The sequence below is a fragment of the Cervus canadensis genome, chromosome 16 (assembly GCF_019320065.1).
Source record: "Cervus canadensis isolate Bull #8, Minnesota chromosome 16, ASM1932006v1, whole genome shotgun sequence".
Classification (NCBI taxonomy): domain Eukaryota; kingdom Metazoa; phylum Chordata; class Mammalia; order Artiodactyla; family Cervidae; genus Cervus; species Cervus canadensis.
This window is the reverse complement of record NC_057401.1, coordinates 3,295,955-3,321,837: the sequence shown is the minus strand read 5'-3', so window position 1 is coordinate 3,321,837 and position 25,883 is coordinate 3,295,955. Positions and strand designations below refer to the sequence as shown.

Below are 25,883 nucleotides of genomic sequence, written 5' to 3'. Positions count from 1 at the left end.
GCAGCCCAACCCAGGAGATGGCATGGAGGATTCGAGAAAGTGATGGATTTGAGAGTGGTATTTAATGGGTCAGTTTGGCAAGAATGAAAACTCACTGATGTTGGGGGCAAGGAAGGAGAACCCCAAACATCGCAGTGCTTTTAAAATGCCTACATCTGATTTTTTAAAAACTGAAAGCTATGTCTCGTTGGTCTGAACCACGTGTTTCCTTCTGTGAGAGGTGGTGGGGACTTTCAGCATCATGGGGGGAGCTGAGCAGCTGTATGGCTGCTGTTTGGGGACAGGCACACGTTCCCCCAGCGCCCTCTCTGTAAATTGCATGCAGGCCCAGCTGTGTTTTCTCTGCCTCCTTACATCATCACCAGTCATAAAAGCCCTACCGGGGGAATTGTGCTGACGACCTGGGCTGGGGTGTGTGAGACAAAGGAGTCCAGGGGGCTGATTTCAGAGTTTGCAGAGTTCAGATTCCTGCTGGTTGGGAGAGGAGGCAGGTTGGAGCTGACACGCGCTGTGTTTGACAGTCGTCTACGGTTGCTCTCCAGGTCAGTAATTTCCTGGCTTTAAGCAAGTCTGACTGTTTAGTTCAACCCTGGTCTCCTTACACAGCTGGTGCACCCTGGCAAGGTGCCCCAGCTGGGGTGAAGCGCCTCTCTGCCCCTCCCCATGCTCCTTCCAAAACCTCGAGGTCGCTACTCCCAGCTGCCAGATGACCTACACCCCCGGCCTTCGGAGTCCTGTTCAGCGCCTTCCTCTGGCTTTGCTGTCTGCTCTTGGCCTTCTGGGTGACCTGTTGGAATATTTCACCCGAGGCTCACTGGAGTCTTGTGTCTGCGTATCTTGGGTCTCTCCCTACAGAGTAAAGAGCTCTCTGATGAGTATGAAAGGACCCAGTTCTGCTCCATTCAGACATGGGATGCTTGTGTGGTCCTACTCTGCCAGTGGCAGCATTAATCCACATCCTTAATTTAAGGGGAAATGTTCCAATTCTGTTGCATTGGATCCCATCATGTATTCGTTTAGAATGTATAAGTGTAAGAGGAAACTTTACAGTGTGTCCAATCTCAACAGTAGCTCATATTTTATTCACTGGGCGCCGTTTCCTGTGCTAACTGCTTTCACTAGATTTCTCTATTCTAATCCCCACCACCACTTTATCAGATGCTTCCATTCTCACCCCATTTTATGGCTGAGACAATGAGGCACAGAGAGGTCCCCAAGTCCTATTGCGTGCGGATGGCCGGGTCAGGGTGTCAGTCCAGGCTAGTGGGTCTTAGTGCTTCTATCCTCACGTGCCATTAGATACATTCTCATCGCTGATGGATGGTTTCCCTGGCCTGCGTGCTTCACACGCGCATCAGTGTTTGACCCAGTCAGGGTGCAAGAACATCCAGTAATACCCCGGGCCCATTGCACACTTGGAGTTATAGGTTCTTTAGTCTTTGGGGTTTAAGAACTCAATGGGAGTGCTGACTCACTGCCCCCAACACACAGTTTTTTTTAACTGAAATATAATTGATTTACAATGTTGTGTTAGTTTCAGGTGTGCATCAAAGTGATCCAGTTACACACACACATGTGTGTGCTTGTGCGTGCTTAGTCGTGTCTGACTCTGTGAACCCGTGGGCTGTAACCACCAGGCTCCTCTGTCCATGGGATTCTCCAGGCAAGAATACTGGAGTGGGTTGCCATTTCCTTCTCCAGGTGATCTTCCCAACCCAGGGATTGAACCCAGGTCTCCAGCATTGCATGTGGATTATTTACCTTCTGAACCACCAGGGAAGCTGTATACCTACACATATATCTATTTTTTCCAGATTCTTTCCTCTTAGAGGTTATCATCAAATATTGAGTATAGTTCCCTGTGCGGCACAGTAGGTCCTATCTATTTTATATATGGTAGTGTATACATGTACTTTTTAAAGTTAGTTTTTATTGGAGCGTCGTTGCTTTGCGATGTTGTGTTAGGTTCTGCTGTACCCCAAAGTGAATCGGCTATATATCTCTTTTTAAATTTCCGTCCCATCTTAAGTCACCGTTTTTTTTTTAATTAATTTTTATTGGAGTACTTTTTGTATTATTTCATTAAGGACATTCTCTTTACACAAGTATTACATGACTCCACTCTCCTTGTAAACATTTCAAGCATATTCTGAAGAGACTATGACAGCCTCCCTCTCCTCTCTTTTATCCCCCACCAATTCCTCCCCCAGTGGTGATCACTGTTAACAGTCAGCTATCCTTTTTCCTGGTCCACTTTCTGTGCATTTTCGTGTACGTACCTTTGCTCCCTGCACAACACCCGTTTAAATAAGTGGGCTCATCTTATTTCTATTGTTTTACACCTCTGTTTTTCTCACTAGGTAGGTATACCTTAGAGGTCTTTCCACAAAAATCTCTGTCATTCTCCCTGACTCACTGGAGTGGCTAGATAGTATTCCACTTTGGATTTACCATAATTGTAATTAACCCACTTGACCAGACACTTTCTAAGCAATGCTGATCATTTAAAAAACTCAATTATTCATAATTACTGGGTAGTAAAAAAATGTATAAAAAAGTCTCCGTGGGGAGAGGGTTGTCAAGGGCAGAATGTTAATTAGGGTTTAGGGAAAGCCAGGAGGTGTGTGGTGTCCTATCTCCTTCACTGCCCCCCACCCCCAGCAGGCTTTGACTTGAGCAGCACCTGCCTGCATCAGTGCTTCTTTCAGCTCCCCAGCAGGCTGTGGGCTCTGCTCTCTTCTCTAATTTCAGCATTTCCCACCTAGTGAGGACACACCCCGACTCCATCTGGGCCCTGACCACACATCCCCAGCGTTTCTCCCCCCGGCACCCAGCAGAGGTTCGGAGACAGGTTGCCTGGGTGCCAGGGCTCTCTTGGCCACACCAAGTGTGGCAGGGACAGAGCTGGTTAAAACTTCTCTTCAGAGGCGCCAGAAAGTCAGTCTGCAGCAACTCAGATTCCATGCAGGCATCTCACCCAGTTTTACTCGGTGAAACCCAAACACCCATTTTTGTTGAGACTCTGACGAGCCCTGGAAACCACCGAGGGCCTGGCTCGCCTCGGCACACGTCTGAAATATGTCAGGCAGGTGTTTCCAAAGAACTTATGCTACAGGAAAATAGATCCTGATGTAATCTGCCTAATTTGGCTTTTGCCTGACTTTCAAGAGAAACTGGCTATTTGTAATGGAAACAGTTCTCGGGCCACTTCAGACAGGGCTTTGTAATGTGAGCTGGTAAAACCCTGCAGGTGCTACAGGGGCCCCTGTTTTCATTTTACATCTCAAGTTTGTTTACTTTAATGTGTTTCTCTGGGAGGACAGAGAAAAAAGGGGACCTGAGAGGGGTTTAACAAGTCATTTTTCATTTCAAAAAAAGGAATGGTTTTGTATTAAGAAAATTAGCATCAAGAAGGCCTCAGGGAGTCCTGCAGGCGACCGGAAGTGCACATGGCCTAGGGGATATGTTTCCTGAGACTAATTCCCCAAAGACGTGTGTTCAGGAGCCGGCATACCTGGGGCCCTTGGCAGAGGCATCAATTAGAGAGTGGGAAACAGTGTTTTCCTTGCTAATTCTTGGCTACCGGATAGGGGTTACTGAAAGCTCCCTCCTCCGCCCCCCCCGCCCCCCCACCCCCACTTGGAGTTAGGCAGTTTTGAAAAATTGTAAAATTATGAATTCAACCTTGTTTTCAATCAGGGGAGGGGGAAATGGTTTCTAGCGTGCAAAGCCGATGCAATGGGTAGAGAGGGCCGTGTGGCCAGAACACCCACTGCCAGACTCAGCGACTCATCCAGCCTGTGGTTGAGAGCGCCCTCCCTCAGGAGGGGGGCGGGGGTGGGGGTGTCAACGAGAGGCAGCGGCTGCAGGCCCCGTCCCAGAGCAGGAATTCCAGTTAGGAAGGGGGGAAGAGCCGCGTCTGCCCCCCATGGTTGTCTCACGCAGGCAGTACATGGCCTTAGCGGTCTTCCACATGTTATAGAAGATACGATGTGTCTGTCAGCTAGGGCTCTCTCCTGCATCCTGGAGATTGGGTTCAATGAAACTGAAGCCCCTGTTCCCTGCCCTTGGTGTGAAAGTGGAGTGCGTGCTCCCCGATACTCCTCTCCCGCCTGGCCCCTGCATTTGCCTGTACTGTCTTGGGACTGACTGGCTGATGTGGGTCTGTGCAGGGAGCTTGAGCCTTTCACCAATTTTCGCAAGAAAATCTGCTCCCAAGCCTGCCATGTGCTTAGCGATGTCACTGACAGCGAAGCTATGGGAAGGGTTGCTCTACAAACCCACACAGCCTCCCAGCATCCTGTGGGTCTATCATGGCTTCCCTTTTCTCTTCTCTCTGGAAAAAGAAGCAAAGTTATCTCCTTTCCTCTGACAAGAACACTGCATTCCGGTGCCTATGGAGGCCGATGTGTATGTGTCTGACTCTTTGCAATCCCATGGACTGTAGCCCACTAGGCTCTTCTGTCCATGGAATTTTCCAGGCAAGAATACTGGAGTGGGTGGCCATTCTCTTCTCCAGGGGATCTTCCTGACTCAGGGGTGGAACCTGCGTCTCCTGCACTGGCAGATGAATTCTTTGCCACTGAGCCACCTGGAGCCATGGAGGCTGACATCCCCCAACAAATACATTTTTCTTTAAGAATTCTGGTGAATACAATGTTCAGCTCATATATTAAATGTACCCATAGGTGCCTCACAGAGCACTTAAAGCAGTATGTATACAGACCCACAGAATCATATGTGATCACAGCCAATTCTAACTGGAAAAGGGCTCAGAGATCTGCTAATCTAACTCTTCATTTACATTTGAAGAAAGAGATACATTTGAAGAAAGAAGGGGAAGGGACATGCCCAAGGTCACCATGAACTAGAGGCAGAGCTGGGCTAAAACCAAGACCCCTTAACTCCTGCCTGAGACTCTTCTCCAGGTCACATGTCTGTAGGAGCCTCCAACCCCAATTTCTTTCAAGGCTACTTTAGGGAAGACATTTGAGTACCATGCAGACACACTCTGTGCTAAGTCCTGTTGGTACAGTTAGTCCTCCAACATCTGCAGTTGCAATTTGCAATCCAAAATCTGCATTTTGCAATCATAGATATGGGGGCCAATTATACTGTGTCATTTTGTACTATAAGGGACTTGAGTATCCATGGATCTTATTTTTTAAGACTTTTTTTTGATGTGGGCCATTTTAAAAGTCTTCATTGAACTTGTTACAGTATTGCTTCAGTTGTTTATGTTCTGTTTTTATCCTGGAAGGCTTGTGGAATCTTAGCTGCCTGACCAGGAATCCAGCTCTCACCTTCTGCATTGGAAGGCGAAGTCTTAACCACTGGACCACCAGCAAAGGCCCTCCATGGATTTCAGTATCTGCAGGGGTGTCCTAGAACCAATCCCCCACAGACACTGAGGAACAACTGTACTCCCTATTATATTTAGCTCAAGCTTCCCTTCTTGTCCCTTCCTACCACCTTGGTTGGGGGGAAGGAAGGAGTAGAAAGAAAGTGAAACCGTTTATCCAGATTCATTGTAGCTTATATTTGCTGGTTTGCTGGATAAAATCAAGTTAAAATGAAACTAAAAAATGCCTTTGAAGATTATATTGCTCACAATTTGGGAGGCTTTGTTTGGGACACAAGGATGCTGCTGGAAATTGGGGCAAAGTTACTCAAACGTAATTTGGCATTAGCTATCATAAACTTTAGCACTAATTCGTATACTATGTTTTGCTGAACTTAAACTGAAGAATAACATGATATAGCTTCATGCGTGAACCTTAAGTGCAGAGCCTGACAATTTTTTTATAAAGTGAATATATGTAGGTACCCATCTTCCAAATCAAGATATAGAGAATTACCAACATCTCAAGTGTCTTTTTTGTATTGTCTTCTGGTCATTACCCTGTAACAGAAACCAGTATTCTGACTTGTATCACTATAGATTAATTTTGCCTGACTCCAAAGTTCATATAAATAGAGTCACAGAGAACTGTACCTGACTTTCAGTCACATTATATCTGTGTATGAATGGAATACTATTTATTTATCCATTCTACTGTTGATGAGCTCTTGAATGGTTTCTAGTTTCTAAGTGTTAAAAATAATGTTCTATGTTATTTTGGGGCATGACTTTCAATACACACACATACTTCTGAGAATCTACATTTGAAGTAGAATTTTGTGTTCATAAAATATGTATGTGTTCAACTTCAGCAGGCCCTGCTAACAGCTTTCCAGAGCAGTTGTGCAAATTTAACCTCCCACAGAAGTATGTGAGAATGCCAGGAGCTCTACATCCTGGCAACACTTGGTATCAGTTTTAAAAACTGTAGACATTCTGATGGTAGGTGATGGTACCTCATTGTGGTTTTAGCTAGCTTTTCATGAATAACTAATTGACCACTTGGGTACATCCTTCTGTGGAGTGCCTGTTCAAAACTTTTCCCATGGGAAGGGGGGGGGTAGTGTCTCTTTTTTTTACTGATTTGTAGAAGTTCTTTATATCTTCAGTATACAGGTTCTTTGTAGGAGATACTCATTGCAGATATCTTCGCAAAAAAAGAAAAACCCTTCTCTTTGTTCTTTTACTCTTCTAATAACGTCTTCTGATGAATAGTAGTTCTTACTTTTGGGCGTCCCAGGTGGCTCAGTGGTAAAGAATCAGCTTGCCAGTGTAGGAGATGCAGGAGATGTGGGTTCAATCCCCGGGTCGGGAAGATCCCCTGGAGGAGGAAATGGCAACCCACTCCATTATTCTTGCCTGGGAAATCCCATGGACAGAGGAGCCTGATGGGCTTCAGTCCGTGAGGTCACAAAGAGTCAGACACAACTGAGTGACTGAACACATACAAACACAGTTCTTAATTTTAAAATAGTCTAATTTACTAATGTTTTCCTTTATGTTTAGTGTTCTTTATATTTTAAGAAATCTTTGTCTATCCATAGTCATAAATATTTACCCATGTTTTATTCTAGCAGCTTCTTGTTTTACTTTTCATATGTAGGTCTATGATTCACCTGAAATAGAATCTTGTATGTAGTATGAGGTAAGAGTCAATGTCCATATTTTCCATAAATTTGTGCAATTTATCTAGCGCCATTTATTGACAAGACACTTTGCTCCCACTATCTTGTAATGGTATGTTTGCCATAAGCCAGATGACTGAATAGGTTTGAGTCTGATCAAATTTATTATTCATGTTATTTAATCTTAATATAGCTGTGTTGATTTTATATCTGTGTTATCAGTTACTGAGAGATATTTCTAAACATTGTGCTCTGATTATGGGATTTTATTTCTTAACAGTGTTTGAGGCTCCATGATTAAACTCATTTGAATTTAAGATTGTTATATATTCCTATTGAATTAATGCTCCTATAATTATGAATTGTTATTCTTTATGTGTAATAATACTTCAGGTCTTAATATCTATTTGATCTGTTATTAGTAGACTTATAACTGCTTTTTAATACACTTGTTTTTGATATTTTTATGGGTATGTTTTCTCACACTTTTATTTCAACCTTTTTGGGTCCTTATATTAGTGTCTCTTATAAGCAATGTACATTTTACATTTCTCTATTTTTTTTAGCAATGTGCATTTTAAAAGATGAAGATTAATCATCTTTATGTTTTAATTGAAATATTTAATCCATTTATAGTTTTTGTCTCTTATGAGCAAACTTGTAATGAATATTTTTATACATGACTTTTTGTGAGCACGTGCTCTTTTCTTGGATAGACATCTAGGAATAAAATTGTTGAGTCATAGAGATGGTGTACAGTTTTATTATTTTTAATGTTTTTGAGGCATAATTTGTATACAATAAATAAAGAGATAGTTTGATAAATTGCAACAAATGCAAACACCCATGTAACCACCACATCATATTAAGATACACTCTATTCTCGACACTCCAGAAAGTTTCCTTGTACACCTCCCCTGAAATGCTGACCTGTTTTCTGTGACCCTAGTTTAATTATCCTTGGAATCAGACAATATATATTCTTATATCTTGTTTATGTCATGGAAGATAATGCTTTTGAGACTCACCCAGGCTGTTCTATGAATCAGTTCAGTTCAGTTCACTCGCTTAGTCGTGTCTAACTCTGTGACCCCATGGACTGAAGCATACCAGGCCTCCCTGTCCATCACCAACTCCTGGAGTTTACTCAGACCCATGTCCATCGAGTCGGTGATGCTATCCAACCATCTCACCCTCTGTCATCCCCTTCTCTTCCCGCCTTCAATCTTTCCCAGCATCAGGGTCTTTCCCAGCATCAGTGAGTTGGCTCTTCACATCAGGTGGCCAAAGTATTGGAGTTTCTTCAGCATCAGTCCTTCCAATGAACACCCAGGACAGATTTCCTTTAGGATGGACTGGTTGGATTTCCTTGCAGTCCAAGGGACTCTCAAGAGTCTTCTCCAACACCACAGTTCAAAAGCATCAATTCTTTGGTGCTCAGCTTTCTTTATAGTCCAACTCTCACATCCATACATGACCGCTGGAAAAACCATAGCCTTGACAAGACAGACCTTTGTAGACAAAGCAATGTCTCTGTTTTTTAATATGCTGTCTAGGTTGGTCATAACTTTTCTTCCAAGGAGTAAGCGTCTTTTAATTTCATGGCTGCAGTCACCATCTGCAGTGATTTTGGGGCCCAAAAAAATAAAGTCTGTCACTGTTTCCACTGTTTCCCCATCTATTTCCCATGAAGTGATGGGACCGGATGCCATGATCTTAGTTTTCTGAATGTTGAGCTTTAAGCCAACTTTGTCACTCTCCTCTTTCACTTTCATTAAGAGGCTCTTCAGTTCTACTTCACCTCTGCCATAAGGGTCGTGTCATCTGCATATCTGAGGTTATTGATATTTCTCCCGGCAATCTTGATTCCAGTTTGTGCTTCATCCAGCCCAGCATTTCTCATGATGTACTCTGCATATAAGTTAAATAAGCAGGGTGACAATATACAGCCTTGATGTACTCCTTTTCCTATTTGGAACCAGTCTGTTGTTCCATGTCCAGTTCTAACTGTTGCTTCCTGACCTGCATACAGGTTTCTCAAGAGGCAGGTCAGATGGTCTGGTATTCCAGTAGTTTATTCTGAATCAGTAGTTAATTCTTTTATTTATGAGTAGTTTTTGCTATATGAATATAATCACAATTTATTTATGGGCATTTGAATTATTTCCAGTTGCTATCTTTTGAAAAAAAATTTATTTATTTGGTTGTGCCAGTCTTAGTGTGGCATGTGGGATCTTTAGTTGTGGCATATGAACTCTTAATTGTAGCTTGTGGGATCTAGTTCCCTGACCAGGGATAGAACTTGGGGCCCCTGCATTGGAAACGTGGAGTCTTAGCCACTGGACCACCAAGGAAGTGCCTTAGCTGTTATCTTTTATGAATAAAGCTGCTCTGCACATTTTTTTTTGCAAGGTCTTGTGTTTGTGGTATGTGTGTGCATGTATGTGTGTGGCCCATTCTTTTCATTCTCTTGGGTAAAGACTTAAAATGGAATCACCAGGACACAGTGTATACATGTGTTTATAATGAACTGCCAAATTGATTTCCAAAGTGGCTTGCATGATATTGTACCCCCTCAGCAGCTGATGAGATTTGTAGTGTTCTCACCCATGTGGGCTGTCTCTTCTGGTGTCCCACTGTGATTATAACACGTGTCCTTGATGAACAGTGATGTGAGCACCTTCCTCTTGCTTATTGTCTGCACCATTTTAAAGTGTACAACTCAGTGGCATTAAGCACACTTACAGTGTTGTTTGACTATCACCGTGGCCTAGTTCCAGAGCTTTTTCATCACCCCAAATGGAAACCCCGTGCCTATTAAGCATTCACTCCCAGTTCCCTTCTCCTACCAGCGCCTGGCAACCACTCACCTGCTTTTTGTCTTTATACGCCTGTTATTTTTAAAAAATGTACATTTGTTTATTTTTACTGCATCTCCACTAATGAGTATGTGTTTTGATATGAAAAATAAAGCAGAGACCAAGAATAACAGAGGATGCATAGCGAGGGGACCAAGGGAGTTGTACTGAATTGAGTTGTAAGCTCTGTGTCAGAGGGCGTGAGGCAGTAGAATTCCTTTCGTGACCATACCTGAGTACGTTCAGCCCTGACTGTGCTGGGTGCTCTTCTTGCACGGCTCCTCTTGAATATCTATCTCACCACCACCCGGCAGCCAGGTTCTGACATTATGTCCCGCTTATCTGTGAAGCTCTTCCCCAGGTGCCGTTTTCTCTGACCACCCAGCCTTCTGGGGGCTCCATGTGGGCAGAGGTTCTCTCTCTGCCCAGTGTAGCCATAGCTCATCCCTGTGGTTCATTAAGGGTTGCAGAGGAAATGAATGCCTGGGTGCAAGAGGCCACTTTGCTGGGGCTGGAGAATGAAAAGAATCAGGTGGGTTTCTAGGTGTAGCTTCAGAGTCAAAGGCAGGCCTGGAGGAAGTGCAGCTGAGGGACCACGTCTAGCACTGTGAGAAAATACCTGAACGGTAGATTCATGAGGTCCCTCCTGGCCTTAATGACCAGGGCGGGAGGAGAGAAGTAACAGTGAGTGACATTTATATAGCGTGTTACAGTTTACACAGCTCTTGTGTGCGCATTACCTCATTTAATCCGGAAGGAGCAGAGGGTGGGGTCGCAGCACGTGGTCCCAGAGTTTGCCTGTCTGGGTTTGCATCCCCGCTCCGCCACGCACTCTGTGACCCTGGACTGGTTCTGCATCCTGGGTCCTGGTTACCTTACCTATGCAGGGAAGACACAGAAAGGATGTGTTGTGATGATTAAATCTTTATGCTGCCCATAAAGCACTTAGAACCATGCCTGGAGCATAGTAAACACTAATTAAAAGTTGGCTGTTATTACTTAATCCTCTCAAAAGGCCCTGGAGATATGGAGACAAGCCCCGTTTTATGGGCATCTCTGAAGGGTGGAGTGAGCAGTCTGGGGGCACGATGCAGGGGAGGGGTGGGGATGCAGCGCTTGGGCCGCGTCTGTTTGACCCCAAAGTCCTGGTCTTTCAGCTTCTCCATGCCACCTCCACTGATGTGCGCTTTGCCTGGGTTCACAGGCAGGAGAAGTGAATTCTGCTGCCATTGGCCATGTACGAGGGTGTTATAAAAGATCACTCGTCTTGTCTAGAGCTCAGATAGATCTACATGAGGTGGGGTAGCTGAGAAAACACTTTATGCCCTGCTGGAGTGTGAGGAAAATGACAAATTGTTATCATGGGTACTTTGACAAAGCACTTCAGTTTTTTTCCTAGCATGGATTTCTCCCATTCTGGTGATAGTACCTCGATTTCCCTTGGGGAACCACGGCTCCGCACCCCTCAGTCTGTGCTTAGGATAATCGTCGGCTAGAGGAGATGAGCAGGTGAGCAGGTCTGGCCAATGTGAGCACTGCCTCGCCTTAGCCGTGAGGGGAAGCTCAGGAGCGGTGGTCCGAGGGCCGCCAGGCTCACCTGCAGGACCTGGAGCACAGCTCTCAGGGAAGAGGCATTTCTTCTCTCCTGGGGCGATGCAGAGGGTGTGATAGGGCCTGGAGTTGCTCCACGTGGCCGCCACAGTGGGGACAGCCTGCCAGAGAATGGGGCCAGCCCAAAGGCAAGTGGGGCTGAGAGGTGGAGAGAGTGGGCGGGAGGGAAGAGGGAGGCAGGGAGGGAGGAGAGACAGACAGGGCGGTGGGAGGAAAGCCCGGTGCCCTTGAGTTTGGCTCTGCCTGGACTTTCCTGCTATGCTTCCTTCTCTAAGCGCCTACAAGCTTCCTAGCACTGTGCCTCACTGGCATCGTGTCCTCTTAGTGTCCCAGCAGCCTCTCCAAAGCGGTGCGGTCGCAGCTTACGACAGAGCGGGAGACTGAGGCTCTGAGTGACGAGGTGCGCTCGGGTGACTGAGGGCCGGCTGCTGGAGGCTCAGCCACTCAACTCAGAAGGGTATTCACACTGTTGGATGCAAGCCCTGACCCTGTCCTGGGGCACGGACGCTCCTCCTCCTGGAAGGGGGTATAACAGAGAGGATTCGGAAGCCCCTGAAGGCGTCTTCTTTGGCTCCATCCCTCAATTATCCTTCTGACAGCCAGATTTGGACCAAATTGGATTTAGTGCATTTCACAATTTTGTTGAACAAATTTGTGGATTAAGGAAACAAATTAAATCCACATTTTTATTTGACATCATCAAAAATATGACATGCAGACTGGAAATGAACCTTCCTGGTCTTGTAATAATTTTAATGGAGACTGAGTCCTTCCTTCTTAAGGGCATTAAAAAAAAAATTATTTTTACAAAGACCTCTAGGAAGCTGCCTCCAAAGCTTACCTGAGACCTGGGATCTGACCTTTGGGTTTAGTTCAGGCTGCAGTACCCATCCCATTCTAGAGAGAAGGGTCTCTCTCTCTCCCCACCCATCATTTATCATTTCTCCCATTCCTCCCATGATTTCCTCTTGGCCATAGCCTAATTTAAGTTTCAGCATTATTCTGTAACTGGACTAAAAGATTTTCATGTTAGTGCCAATTCAAGTACTCCATCCTTTCTCTGAACTCTTAGGTCAATAAATATATAACTCATTTGATAATTAGTTAGGTGCCTTTGACACTTCACCCAGTAGCTTTGAAAACAAGGTAGATATTTCAATTTTCTCCATCTTTGTTTCTTGACTTCATGGTAGACAGACTAACTGTATGTGGGCAAGAAATGAGATTTCTACTTCTCTATGTATGTACCTGACATGTAGTAGCATGCAGTGAATATTTACTGCCTTATATATTTAATTGGCATATGATTCCTTAACAATAAAATGGTAACTTTTTAAGAGAGAGAAGACATTATCTTGGCTGGGCTTAGTGGCAGGGAGGCTGTGAAGACCATTGGGTTAGTGTGGGGGCTTTAATGCCAGACAGCGTGGGCTTGAATCCTGGCTCCCCATTTATTGGTGATACTACTTTGACAATGATGTAATCTCTCCCTGCCTCAATTTCCCCTCCTATAAACTAGAAATAACAATAGCATTTGATCAAGCCCCTGAAACAGGAATAGAGGAAGCATTTTCTAAATGTCAACTATCACAATTTTATTATTGCTTCCTAATCATCACAACATGCTTATGAAATACTTGTGGCTAACACACAGGTGGACTTTACCTTATCGAATTTTTGTCCAGATGATCAGATTCTTATCTTTGAAACATTAACTATCTGAGTGATTGTGGTTTTCCTTTCCCATTATATAATATACATAAAGTGAAAGAACAGAAAAGAAGATGACCAAAACCAGTAAGACAAATCAATTAAAAAAGTAGAATGAATCAGTGTTAGCCAAAGAGAAGAGCCTGGGGGAATGTGAGGAAGGCTGCCAAATCTATTGAGTAAAAGAGAGATGTAGGGGAGAACCATCAATTAAAATTAATTAAAAGCTTTTAATTCTTGTGATGCTGACCTCATTTTCCAGGTGTCTGAGACAAAGGGAAGAAATGTGGGTACTTAAGTGGCATGACATTTTTCCAACTGGCTACTTTCCCTTTAACCAGACCGAGCCTGTCTCTTCCCTCTTGCCCTGACTCATGGCTCAGGTCCCTCTGCTGAAAAGAGAGGCAGTCCTGAGGCCTGGCAAGCGGCTAACTAGACCTTCTCCCACACTCTCATCCATCAGCACGTCCTGCTGATCACACTTTCAGAATGCATCCTGATTCTGGGCACTTCTCCCCCATGCCAAATCTTCATTTCCACCTGGAACTACAGTGATTTGCTATGTGGTCTTGTTTCCACTCATATTTATTATTCTCTGAAATTGCCTTGTACTGACTTTTCTGATTTGTTTTTTCATTTGTTTTCACCATTAGCTTTAAACATCTCATTCACCAGTGGCTGGTGGATGCATGGTCCAGTCAATATTTCTTTCTTTTTAAAGAAATTTTTATTGGAATATGGTTGATTTACAATGTTGTGTTAGTTTCAGGGGTACAGCAAAATGAATCAGTTTTATATATATTTATATATACACACACACATATATATATATATATATATATATATCTCCTTTCTTTTTTTAGATTCTTTTCCCATATAGGTTATGACCAAATACTGACTAGAGTTCCCATGCTGGACCGTGGGTCCTCATTAGTTATCTGTTTCATATACAGTAGTGTGTATATGTTGGCGTCCCTGGTGGCTCAGTCGGTAAAGAGTCCGCCTGCAGGGCAGGAGACCTGGGTTAGATCCCTGGGTCAGGAAAATCCCATGGAGAGAGGAGCCTGACAGGATACAGTCCATAGGGCTGCAGGGGTTGGATATGACTTATCCACTAAGGCCATCACCAGGATCTAGGCTCTATTTACTTTTTTTCCCCACATATCCCCCAAATCACATACACAAACATCTAACCGATCTTTTATATATAAATATAAATACTATATAAATATCATATAAACATATACATCTCTCTCTATACACTATATATTACAGATGCAATATTTAATAGAATTACAACTTGGTTAGGGGCTAGAATATAAAATATGCCTTAGGCTGAAATTAGTTGTTGTTTAGTTGCTAAGTCCTGTGTGACTCTTTGTGACCCTATGGACTGTAGCTCACCAGGCTTCTCTGTCCATGGGGATTCTCCAGGCAAGAATACTGGAGTGGGTTGACATTTCCTCCTCCAGGGGATCTTCCTGATGCAAGGATTGAACCCACATCTCTCGTGTCTCCTGCGTTGGCACCACTGAGCTACCTGGGGAGCCTCCAGGCTAAATCTCTATGTAGTAAAATTTCTGCCTGAGAACCCTTTAAAGTACATGGAGAACGTACGTAATTTTGATCTGTAACTACAACTTGTATGGTAATAGTAAACATAAATGAAAGGAAATATCAATCAGCTCTTTTACGTACAACTCTGGATGAAATAGCTGCAATGAGAAAACACAAATCCTGGTTCTCATCCCTGGCCACCCTGTGACCATAATTTGCAAAGACTTTTCCCAACCCAGATGACAGTTGATTCATTCCCTCCGGCATATGGATTGCTATGTCTTTCCTTGTAAGTCAGATATCCTGTGAGATTATTTTAATTGGAACCCTTATGACTTCCCAACAATTTGAGGTGGTCCCAATAATTGGCAGATATATAACAATTCCATTAAAATAAAAAAACATAAGAAGAGGGAAATAAATAACCTAAAAAAGGTAAGGCAGTTATAATTCCATTAAAAGACACTAACCTCTGAGCTTCCTGGAAGTCAAGAGAAAAAGGGAAAATCTTAGACAAACATTCTCATTGCTTAATCAAAATAATCAAAAGGCAGAGGTTCTCTCATGGCACTACTTTAAAAAAAATGGGAAATTCCCTGGCAGTCCAGCAGTTAGGACTCTGCGCTTCCAATGCAGGGGGCCCGGGTTCGATCCCTGGTTAGGGAGCTAGGATCCTGCAAGCTGTGCTGTGGGGCACAGACAAAAAAAAATTTTAAGTCACTCATAATTTTATCATGGTGCTATTGTTGTTGTTCAGTTGCTGTCATATCTCACTCCTTTGCAACCCCATGGACTGTAGCCTGCCGGTCCATTCTGTCCATGGGATTTTCCAGGCAAGAATACTGGAGTGGGCAGAGAAAGCCTTTGACAAAATTCAACATCCATTTATGATTAAAACTCTCCAGAAAGCAGGAATAGAAGGAACATACCTCAACATAATAAAAGCTATATATGACAAACCTACAGCAAGCATCACCCTCAATGGTGAAAAATTAAAAGCATTTCCCCTGAAATCAGGAACAAGACAAGGGTGTCCACTCTCACCACTACTATTCAACATAGTGTTGGAAGTTTTGGCCACAGCAATCAGAGCAGAAAAAGAAGTAAAAGGAATCCAGATAGGAAAAGAAGAAGTGAAACTCTCGCTGTTTGCAGATGACATGATCCTCTACATAGAAAACCCTAAAGACTCTTCCAGAAAATTACTAGAGCTAATCAATGAATATAGTAAAGTTGCAGGATATAAAATTAACACACAGAAATCCCTTGCATTCCTATATACTAACAATGAAAAAACAGAAAGAGAAATTAAGGAAACAATACCATTCACCATTGCAACAAAAAGAATAAAATACTTAGGAGTATATCTACCTAAAGAAACAAAAGACCTATACATAGAAAACTATAAAACACTGATGAAAGAAATCAAAGAGGACACAAACAGATGGAGAAACATACTGTGTCATGGATTGGAAGAATCAATATTGTCAAAATGGCTATTCTACCCAAAGCAAATCTATAGATTCAATGCAATCCCTATCAAGCTACCAACGGTATTTTTCACAGAACTAGACAATAATTTCACAATTTGTATGGAAATACAAAAAACCTCGAATAGCCAAATAATCTTGAGAAAAGATGGAACTGGAGAATCAACAACTGCTGAACTCAGAACTACTATACAAGCCACAGTCATACTGTCAAGGAACAGAATAGAAAGCCCAGAGATAAATCACGAACCTATGGACACCTTATCTTTCGACAAAGGAGGCAAGGATATACAATGGAAAAAAGACAACCTCTTTAACAAGTGGTGCTGGGAAAACTGGTCAACCACTTGTAAAAGAATGAAACTAGAACACTTTCTAACACCATACACAAAAATAAACTCAAAATGGATTAAAGATCTAAATGTAAGACCAGAAACTATAAAACTCCTAGAGGAGAACATAGGCAAAACACTCTCCGACATAAATCACAGCAAGACCCTCTATGACCCACCTCCCAGAATATTGGAAATAAAAGCAAAACTAAACAAATGGGACCTAATGAAACTTAAAAGCTTTTGCACTACAAAGGAAACTATAAGTAAGGTGAAAAGACAGCCCTCAGATTGGGAGAAAATAATAGCAAATGAAACAACAGACAAAGGATTAATCTCAAAAATATACAAGCAACTCCTGCAGCTCAATTCCAGAAAAATAAATGACCCAATCAAAAAATGGGCCAAAGAACTAAACAGACATTTCTCCAAAGAAGACATACAGATGGCTAACAAACACATGAAAAGATGCTCAACATCACTCATTATTAGAGAAATGCAAATCAAAACCACAATGAGGTACCATTACACGCCAGTCAGGATGGCTGCTATCCAAAAGTCTACAAGCAATAAATGCTGGAGAGGGTGTGGAGAAAAGGGAACCCTCTTACACTGTTGGTGGGAATGCAAACTAGTACAGCAGCTATGGAAAACAGTGTGGAGATTTCTTAAAAAACTGGAAATAGAACTGCCCTATGACCCAGCAATCCCACTTCTGGGCATACACACTGAGGAAACCAGATCTGAAAGAGACACGTGCACCCCAATGTTCATCGCAGCACTGTTTATAATAGCCAGGACATGGAAGCAACCTAGATGCCCATCAGCAGATGAATGGATAAGGAAGCTGTGGTACATATACACCATGGAATATTACTCAGCCATTAAAAAGAATTCATTTGACTCAGTTCTAATGAGATGGATGAAACTGGAGCCCATTATACAGAGTGAAGTAAGCCAGAAAGATAAAGAACATTACAGTATACTAACACATATATATGGAATTTAGAAAGATGGTAATGATAACCCTATATGCAAAACAGAAAAAGAGACACAGATGTACAGAACAGACTTTTAGACTCTGTGGGAGAAGGCGAGGGTGGGATGTTTCAAAAGAACAGCATGTATGTTATCTATGGTGAAACAGATCACCAGCCCAGGTGGGATGCATGAGACAAGTGCTCGGGCCTGGTGCACTGGGAAGACTCAGAGGGATGGGATGGAGAGGGAGGTGGGAGGGGGGATCGGGATGGGGAATGCGTGTAACTCTATGGCTGATTCATGTCAATGTATGACAAAACCCATTGAAATGTTGTGAAGTAATTAGCCTCCAACTAAAAAAAAAAAAAAAAAAAAAGAATACTGGAGTGGGTTGTAATTTCCTTTACTAGGGGATCTTCCCAACCCAGGGATCGAACCTGTGTCTCCTGCATTGGCAGGTGGATTCTTTACCAGTGAGCCACCTGGGAAGCCCAGTGATATTATTATTTTTGCATATACACCCTGTATTCCAGTCCTTGTCTGCAAGCAAAATAGTCGATAATTTTATTTAAGAAATATTTGAATGGGCAAAACATTCACATAGTTTGAAAACTGGAAAGTGAGAGTAAGCAATGGAAAGTGCTGTCCCTTTCTTGTCATGCATTTGCCTCGATTCAACTCCCCCCAGCCTCCCCCTCTGTGGTATCCATCTAGAATTTTTGTCCATATTCAATCACAACTGCGTCATCATCAGCAATAAAATGTAGATCCTTGTTTCTTTAATGACACATCTTGCATGCATTTCCTCATCAGTAGGAAAGCCTCCCCATTCTCTTTCACCGCTATAGCGGATCTCATTGTTTGGATGTCCTGTTACTTGCCAGTGCCCTCTGCTGATGTCATTTTCACTTGGGCTGTTCCTTTTTTTCTGCTTGTTTGGTTTTAGAAATGAAGTGTGCAGTTTCACAATGTGCACATATGTATATGCGATACATCCCTGAAGTGATGGCTGGGTCAAGGGATAAATGCGTCTGTGAATTTGATAGCTCTCACCAGTTTGCCCTCCAGAAGGGCTCTGAAAACTTATGCTAATACCGGTAGTGTCAGAAGATTGAGTTGCCATACACTATCTCTATACTCCAGATCAGCATCCTCCTGCCAACTTCTAAGGAGGAAGGAAAAGGAGTGTGAAAAAGGAAGAACTGTCTGTCAGGCACCTGTTGTGTGGCAAACACGCAGTATAGACACACGTTTCATCCCACTGGAACCCTGTGAAGCAGTTTGTTTCCTGGATCCTTACAATGAGACAGTGTTGTCTCAGAGAGGCGGAGGACTCAGGGAAGTGGGGGAGGGTCCTGCCCGTGTGGCTGGCCCTCAGGCTGCTGTCCCAGAGTCCTGCCCCGCGGGAGGGTGTCTCACCTGGTCCTAGCTTGCGTGCCTCAGCCCTGCTGCTCAGCCCCGACCGACTCCGTGCCACCCCAGGGCCTGTAGCCCGCCAGGCTCCTCCGTCCATGGAATTTTCCAGGCAAGAATACTGGAGTGGGTTGCCATTTCCTCCTCCAGGGGATCTTCCCGCCCCAGGGATCGAACCCACATCTCTTCTGACTCCTGCATTGGCAGGCGGGTTCTTCACCACTAGCGCCATCTCATGGACCAGCAGTGGTGCCAACAGTTTTTAGTGTCTCAACTGTTTTATTTTTTTTGGCTGCCTTGAACTTCAAGTGCCACTCCTTAGAGGAACTCCTGGAATATTCACTCCCTTCTCCACTTGGCCTGCTGCCTAGGTCCCAGCCCTTGCCCTCACAGGTGATTTCTGACGGTGGAGCAGAGATCCTCTGGGTGCCCCTCTCCCAGGAGGGCATCCAGCCATTCCTCCAGGTCCCGTACCAGCTGCTCCAGCTCTTGCACCTCTTTCTCTAGCTTCTCCAAGAAAACATGCAAGTTCTCTTTCAACCAGGTCCTCATGACCTTGATCGGCTCTTCTGGGGAGTCGCTGGTCTGGTATTCAAACACCTAAAAGGCAGACACCAAGGTTGTATCTTGAGCGTTCTCCAGTAGACCTCTCTTGCTGTGCTGGTTTCTACAAGCTCCCCGAGCCTTTGTTGTGCTTTCCTTCTGCCCCAAGTACGCATCCCCACCTTCTCTACCAGACCCACTCCTACCTAGCCTTCAAGACCCAGTTCATCAATGACACCTACAGAAAGCCTTCTCAGACGTCCTCAGCCAAGCTTAAGGTCCCTTCTTGAATATGTTACCTGGGAAGTCACAGGATTCTGGGGGTAGTTACATTCTCTGATCCTTTCTGACACCTCCCAACTTCTTCCTGAAACAGGTACAACCACCACCTCTTACTAAGGTAAAGTAGCAGGAGTTGGAATACATTTGGCTGGTCATCCCAGGGGGATGAAGAGGGTGGGAGAGGCGAGCTGTGGAGGTCCCCTCGGTGTCAACCAGCTTCGGATTATGCTCCGACTCTGTGTGCTCTTGGCTCCTCCCTCCTCCCACTCCACAGGGCTCACCTGATATTCCTGTGCCCACATAGAGCACCAGGACCAGCAATGCCAACAGCGTCTGGGGGCAAGAAGAGGAGGAGATGAGTTCCTGGAGGGTAGATGAGCACCCCTGCCTCCCTCACAGAGGGCTAGGAATGGGGATCCACTTTTTCTATTTATCTGAGTCACACGTGCTTGCTACAAAACCCGCAACACCACGGGGTTAGATAACAGGGCGACCCGCTGACATTTCATCAGTATTTTCCCTCCTTTGTCCCTGGTGAGAAGGAAGGCTTACCTTTTCTTCCATTATTTGCCTCACTTTTGCCATTTATTTATTTTTGTTTGTTTGTTCTAAATGCTCTTTAAAAAAGTCAACGTTATTGTGGTGTAATTCACATATGATAAAATGCACCTTTTACATGCACCATAATGTCTGTACTCAGTCCATGGGGTCGCAAACAATCGAAGCGACTTAGTGGCTGAACTACGTCTGTACTTGCGGGCTTCCCAGGTGGCTCAGAGGTAAAGAATCCACTAGCCAATGCAAGAGATACAGATTCGATCCCTGGGTTAGGAAGGTCCTCTGGCGAAGGAAATGGCAACCCACTCCAGTATTCTTGCCTGGAAAATCCCATGAACAGAGGAGCCTGGCAATCCATGGGGGTTGCAAAGAGTTGGAACATGACTGAACACACACCTACTACTACATACATGTGGAGTATCACCCCAGTGAAGATATAGAACATTTCCATCATCCTAGAAAATTCTTTTATGTGCTTTTGTGGCCAACTTCCTCCTCCCCCGACCGTGAAGCAGGGAACAGCTCATCTGCTCTCTGTCACCCAGTTTGTCTGTCCTGTAACCTCACATCAGTGCAGTCACACATCACATTCTTTTTGTTGAGCTGCTTTTACTCAACATAATGCTTCTGATTCATCTGCCTGTTTTGGGGTTTGGGGTTATTGATGAGTAACATTGTAGTGTATGAATATAGAATGTGTGTGTGCGTACAGGTACATGTGTGATATGCGTGCTCTCAAATGGATGCCCGTGGTGTGAAGGAGTTTCTTGGTTCTAGCTGGCTCAGAATTCCATCTACCCCCAGCACAAGTGGGTTTCCAGTATCTCTGCTGTCAGCCCCAGAGCAGCTGCCCCCTGGTAAGCCATGGGTAGGGTAATCCTTTGCGTGCACATCCCGGCCCACACCCGAGGAGCGTGGCGATCCCCACCTGGGCCGGGGTGCCGTCAGCACACAGCCCTTCTTTCTCTCCAAGGCCTTGTCCTCCAGAGGCCGGCAGCTCCGGCCGCCGGACTCTGCAGCTCAGCAGGAATGCTGGGCTCTGCATGCCCCCTAGCTCTTGGCGCACCTATTGTGGAGAAAGACTTGATGCAACCGTCCTTTTTTTTTTTCCCTCAGCGATTGTACTTTTGTACTGTCCTTTGCCCTCACCTGAAAATAGTTGCTTTGTATATTTTTGTTAATTTTATGGCTGCTTACAATGACTGTGAGGGCCAGTTTGGCCCCAGTTACTGTATGAAGGCTGGAAATGAAAGTCTACCCCTTGGGGCTTTGGTGCAGGAATGAAATGGCTTCCCTGAAGACAATGTTGCTCCCTGGCACTTGGGTCAGTCCAAGATAATTTAGGAGATTTTGGTGGGCATGACAGGATCAGGGAGGGAGAAAAGTGAGAGAGCCTTTTGGAGAGGTGGGCGAAGGTGGAAGGGGAATCTGAGTCGGGGAAGGGCCTGGCACCCTCTCCTGATGGCCTCCTGGTGTGGCTGGGAGGTCTCAGCACAGGATATTTAGAGACTCCTGTTTTCAACAGACAGTGTGAGTTGGGACAGTGACCAAGTGAGGCAAACAGAAGGGAGAGAGGATTCAGGCAGAGACAGTAGTGACCGACATTGACTTTCCTCCCAACTCACTAGATGTGGGTTGAATCTGATTTAATTTGACTTGAAATAATACGTTCCTTATGTAACTCAGTTTGTGAAGTAAGATTTAGACTGGCTACCACAAACAAAGAAGATAAAGAGATTTGCATAACTTGTTTCTTTCCTGGATAGTTTTTAAAAATATATATACTAGCAGCATTGTAATTGCTGTTAACTTTAAAAATAAAAATAAATTTGCATAGTAACAATGTGACCGAATCTCACAGACACACTAGAAGTGAAAAAAGCCAGACATGAAGCGGCACACTGATTCTACTCCATGAATTCATGAAATTCAGGGACGTGCAAAACTCATTTGTGATTCTAGAACTCAGAACCGTGGTTATGGGGTATGAGCTGGGAGGGGCCTTGGAGGAGTCTTGGAAATGCTCTGTACTTTGATCTGGGTAGGAACTGCCTGGGTGTGGACACCCAATGTGAAATCATTGTAGATTAGGGCACTTTTTTCTTTTCTTAACAATATTCCCTGAGACTATCTAAGAACATGTTGTTGTTGTTTACTTGCTAAGTTGTATCTGACTTTTTCGCGACTCCTTGGACTGTAGCCTGCCAAGTTCCTCTGTTCATGAGATTTCCCAGGCAAGAATACTGGAGTGGGTTGCCAGTTCCTTCTCCAGGGGATCTTCCCGATCCAGGGATCAAACTTATGTCTCCTACATTGCAGGTGAATTCCTTACCACTGAGCCACCAAAGAAACCCTATCTAAGAACATAGACTGATTCATTCTTTATAATGGCTGATGGACATTCTGTGGTCTGGACATTCTTCTATGTCTTTAACTATTCCTCTGTCAATGTGCTTTACAGGATGATGTCTTGATCTGCATGCTTGCTGCTAAGTTGGCTTTTTGTTTGGTTGTTTTTTGTACTGAGTGAAGTCAAAAGCAGGGAAAATGGACTAAAATTAAGTTTTAGTCCTTCTCTTGTGCTGTTGTGGAGTCTGAGCCAAATCATTTCTTCTTTCTGAGCCTCAGTTTATTCATTTGTAAAATGGATTTTTTTTAACTTTGTTTTTGGACTGCACCACTTAGCATGTGGGATCTTAGTTCCCCGACCAGGGGTTGAACCCACATCCCCTACAAAAGTCCCTGTAAAATGGAATTTGATATATGCTATAAGGTCTTTCAAGAACGCAAAAGCGGGGCCTCTGTAGTTGAATTGGTTTGGGAAACACTGTGGTAAGGTTACGTGGGTCTCCTTGATGTAGGACTCACCGGAGCCTTCATTATGTGAAGGGGCTGTGTGACGCTCTCGGAGGGCAATGAGAGTGTCAGCCTGCCCCGGACCACAGAGCTTACGTGACTGTTCTAGAAGGAGCATTCCTAAGGTTATTAGAGGAACACTTTTTAGCAAAAACTGCAGCACAGCCGGAGCCCCACAAGGCCTCCATCTTGCAGTGAGGTCCAGAGTAAAGAAGTCAAAAGGTGTATTAAGTATATAAGTGAACAAATCTTTTGAAAACATTTATAGATCAGTCATGTATTGCTCTGCTTAAACCCTGCAATGGCTGCTTAGTAATCTTGGAATAAAATCCTGCCCCTTTCCGCCGTGTGCAGTGCCCGGCTGACCGTCCCCGCCGCCTTGTCCGTCTTCCCCTCGCTTCCCCACCTGGCAGGCAGTGCAGTGCAGCGTCACCTTGCTAAGGGTTCTGGAACCAGGTGGACCTGGTTTCAAATCCCACTGTGTCTCTGCCGTCTGGCCCTTCCGGTCTCACTGTACCCATTTGTAAATGAAGCTCATAACGGTTGCCTCTCGGGAATGTCAAGACATGCAAGAGAGAGGAGTAGAGGCACCAGGCTGTGCACCCAGACTGTGCACACAAGTGCTAACATTTTCCATGTGACAAAGTCCTGTGTGAGTTTTGAATTTCAGCTCCAGGACCTCCCTAACTTATGTATATTATCCTGTTTATTTTGGTTCATTTATTCATTCATTCAGCACCTGTTATGCACCAAGCACTAACCTAGGCACTCGGAATACAACAGGAAGCTAAACAAGACTCCCAAGTCCTTCTGGGGCGTTCCTTCTGCTGGCAGTGGGAGAACTGATAAGGTATCAGTAACGGCTTCTAGAAGAAGCCCCTGAGTCCCTGTACTGTGTTTCACCAGGTTGGGCTCTAGGGGGAGTCAGGCTGAAAGCTTGTCTCTGACTCCGAGGGCCTCACAGTCTGCCTGGAACGCCCAAGGGGGCCCAGATGGGAGGAGAGCCATGTCCCCCTGTCTGGCCTCACCTGCTTCCTGTCCTCGCAGCGACTTCCCCTTCTCTCGGCTGCCACTCGGCCCCTGCTGCCCACCTGGTGGACCACCATGGCCTCAGGTCAGGCTGCCTGGGTAGAAGAGGGTACCCCCACCTCCCTGGCTTCTGGTCACCAAGCATCTCTCAGGCCGTGAGTTCTGATGTCACAGAAGGTGGGGACAGTCAGGCCCCCATCCTGCACCATCCTGATGGTTAGCCCAGACTTGGTTTTCACATAAATATAAAAACACAGACTGGAAAGAGAAACACACTGAAAGATTATATTTCAGGATGGTGATTTTTCTGATCCTTTTTCTTCTGTATTTTCAAATCTTTAATAAAATGCAAGTCTTTAAATTCAAAAATGATAAATTTTTTAACTGAAATATTTATTGAGATAACTATAGACTCACATGCAGTTGTAAGAAAGAGTGTAGGAGATCCTGGACACCCTTTACCCAGTTTCCTCTGAGACTGTTCCATCCTCTGATCAGGGTTCCTCTGATAGGCTGTTGCCATGGATACAATCTACCAATCTTATTAGTCTCCCCAGTTTCGTTGTATTCATTTATGTGTGTATTTAAATTCTAGATAATTCTGTCACATGGCTAGATCTGTGCATCCACCACTATAGTCACCACCATACAGAAGAATTTCCAAACTATGGGGTCCTATGCTGCCCTTTGATGCCTACCTCCTCCTATGCCCCTTTCTCTCACTGTCTCTAATGACTGGCAACCACTGATCTGTTTTCTGTTTGTAATTTTTTTTTGCCTGTGGATGTCCATTTGCTCCAGCATCATTTTTGAAAAATGCTTTCATTTCTCTTTTGAATTTCTTTTGCATCTTTGTCAAAAATAAATTGTGCATATTTGAGTGGGTCTATTTCTTGTTCTCTGCTTCGTCCCACTGACCTATGTATTGATCCCCATACCAACACCAACTGTCCTGATTGTAGCTATACAGTAAGCCTTAATATTGAGTAGAGTGATTTCTCCACTCTGTTTTTTGTCAAGATCATTTTCAGCACTTCTATGGCCTGAGCCTTTCCATATAAACTTTAGAATAAGACGTCTGTCTTTAAAAAAAAAACTTACTAGCTGCCATTTTGACAGGAATTGCATTAAACCTACAGATCTCTTGGGGGAGAACTGTCATCTTTACTATGTTGTATCTTCCAATCTATGGACATGGTATGCCTCACCACTGATTTAGGTTTTCTCCGATCAGCATTTTATAAGTTTTAGCATACAGGTCCTATACATATTTTAAGTGTATATTTAAATATTTCACTTTGGATTCCCTTCATATTTTAAAAAACCTCCATTTACCAAAGAAATTCCATGTATTAAGACATCATTAATTGTCAACATTTTGATTATCTAACTTTCCCAAAGTGACACATACAAAGTTTCTGATTAGCACCCAGATAACTTTTATTCATTGAGCATCTACTGTATGCTAGGTATTTCATTAACTTTATTTTATTACATCTTCTCCAGGCTATAATTCTGTAGGTATTTGGGAATTAAGTCTGTTTTATTAGCCATTGTTATCTCTAAATCCCATCATGCAGCCTGTTACATACTACATGTTCAGTAAAAATATCTGTTGAATGGATGAAAAATGAGCA

The 25,883-nt window shown here is 44.1% G+C and overlaps 2 protein-coding genes across 2 annotated transcripts in view; one reads left to right on the top strand and one right to left on the bottom strand.

Annotated features, from left to right (window-relative positions):
* The window catches only part of FBXW11 (F-box and WD repeat domain containing 11), a 213,060-nt gene that overhangs the window by 176,114 nt on the left and 11,063 nt on the right, over positions 1-25,883 (top strand). The window lies entirely within an intron of this gene.
* On the bottom strand, positions 19,366-24,323 carry SMIM23 (small integral membrane protein 23). The gene is made up of 5 exons (XM_043488440.1): positions 24,246-24,323; positions 21,290-21,427; positions 20,085-20,136; positions 19,821-19,888; positions 19,366-19,578 (listed from the first exon to the last, which is right to left on the bottom strand). Exons 1-5 carry the CDS (start codon positions 24,321-24,323, stop codon positions 19,366-19,368), a joined length of 549 nt encoding a protein of 182 aa, XP_043344375.1.

Bases quoted from the DNA above. Each gene is read 5' to 3' on its own strand.
- SMIM23 (XM_043488440.1), bottom strand. From the start codon at position 24,323: ATGGTGGTCCACCAGGTGGGCAGCAGGGGCCGAGTGGCAGCCGAGAGA. The intron at 21,428-24,245 runs GTGAGGCCAGAC...TCTCCACAATAG, and splicing joins GCTGCGAGGACAGGAAGCAG to GTGCGCCAAGAGCTAGGGGG. The intron at 19,579-19,820 runs GTAACATATTCA...TCTGCCTTTTAG, and splicing joins AGAATCCTGTGACTTCCCAG to GTGTTTGAATACCAGACCAG.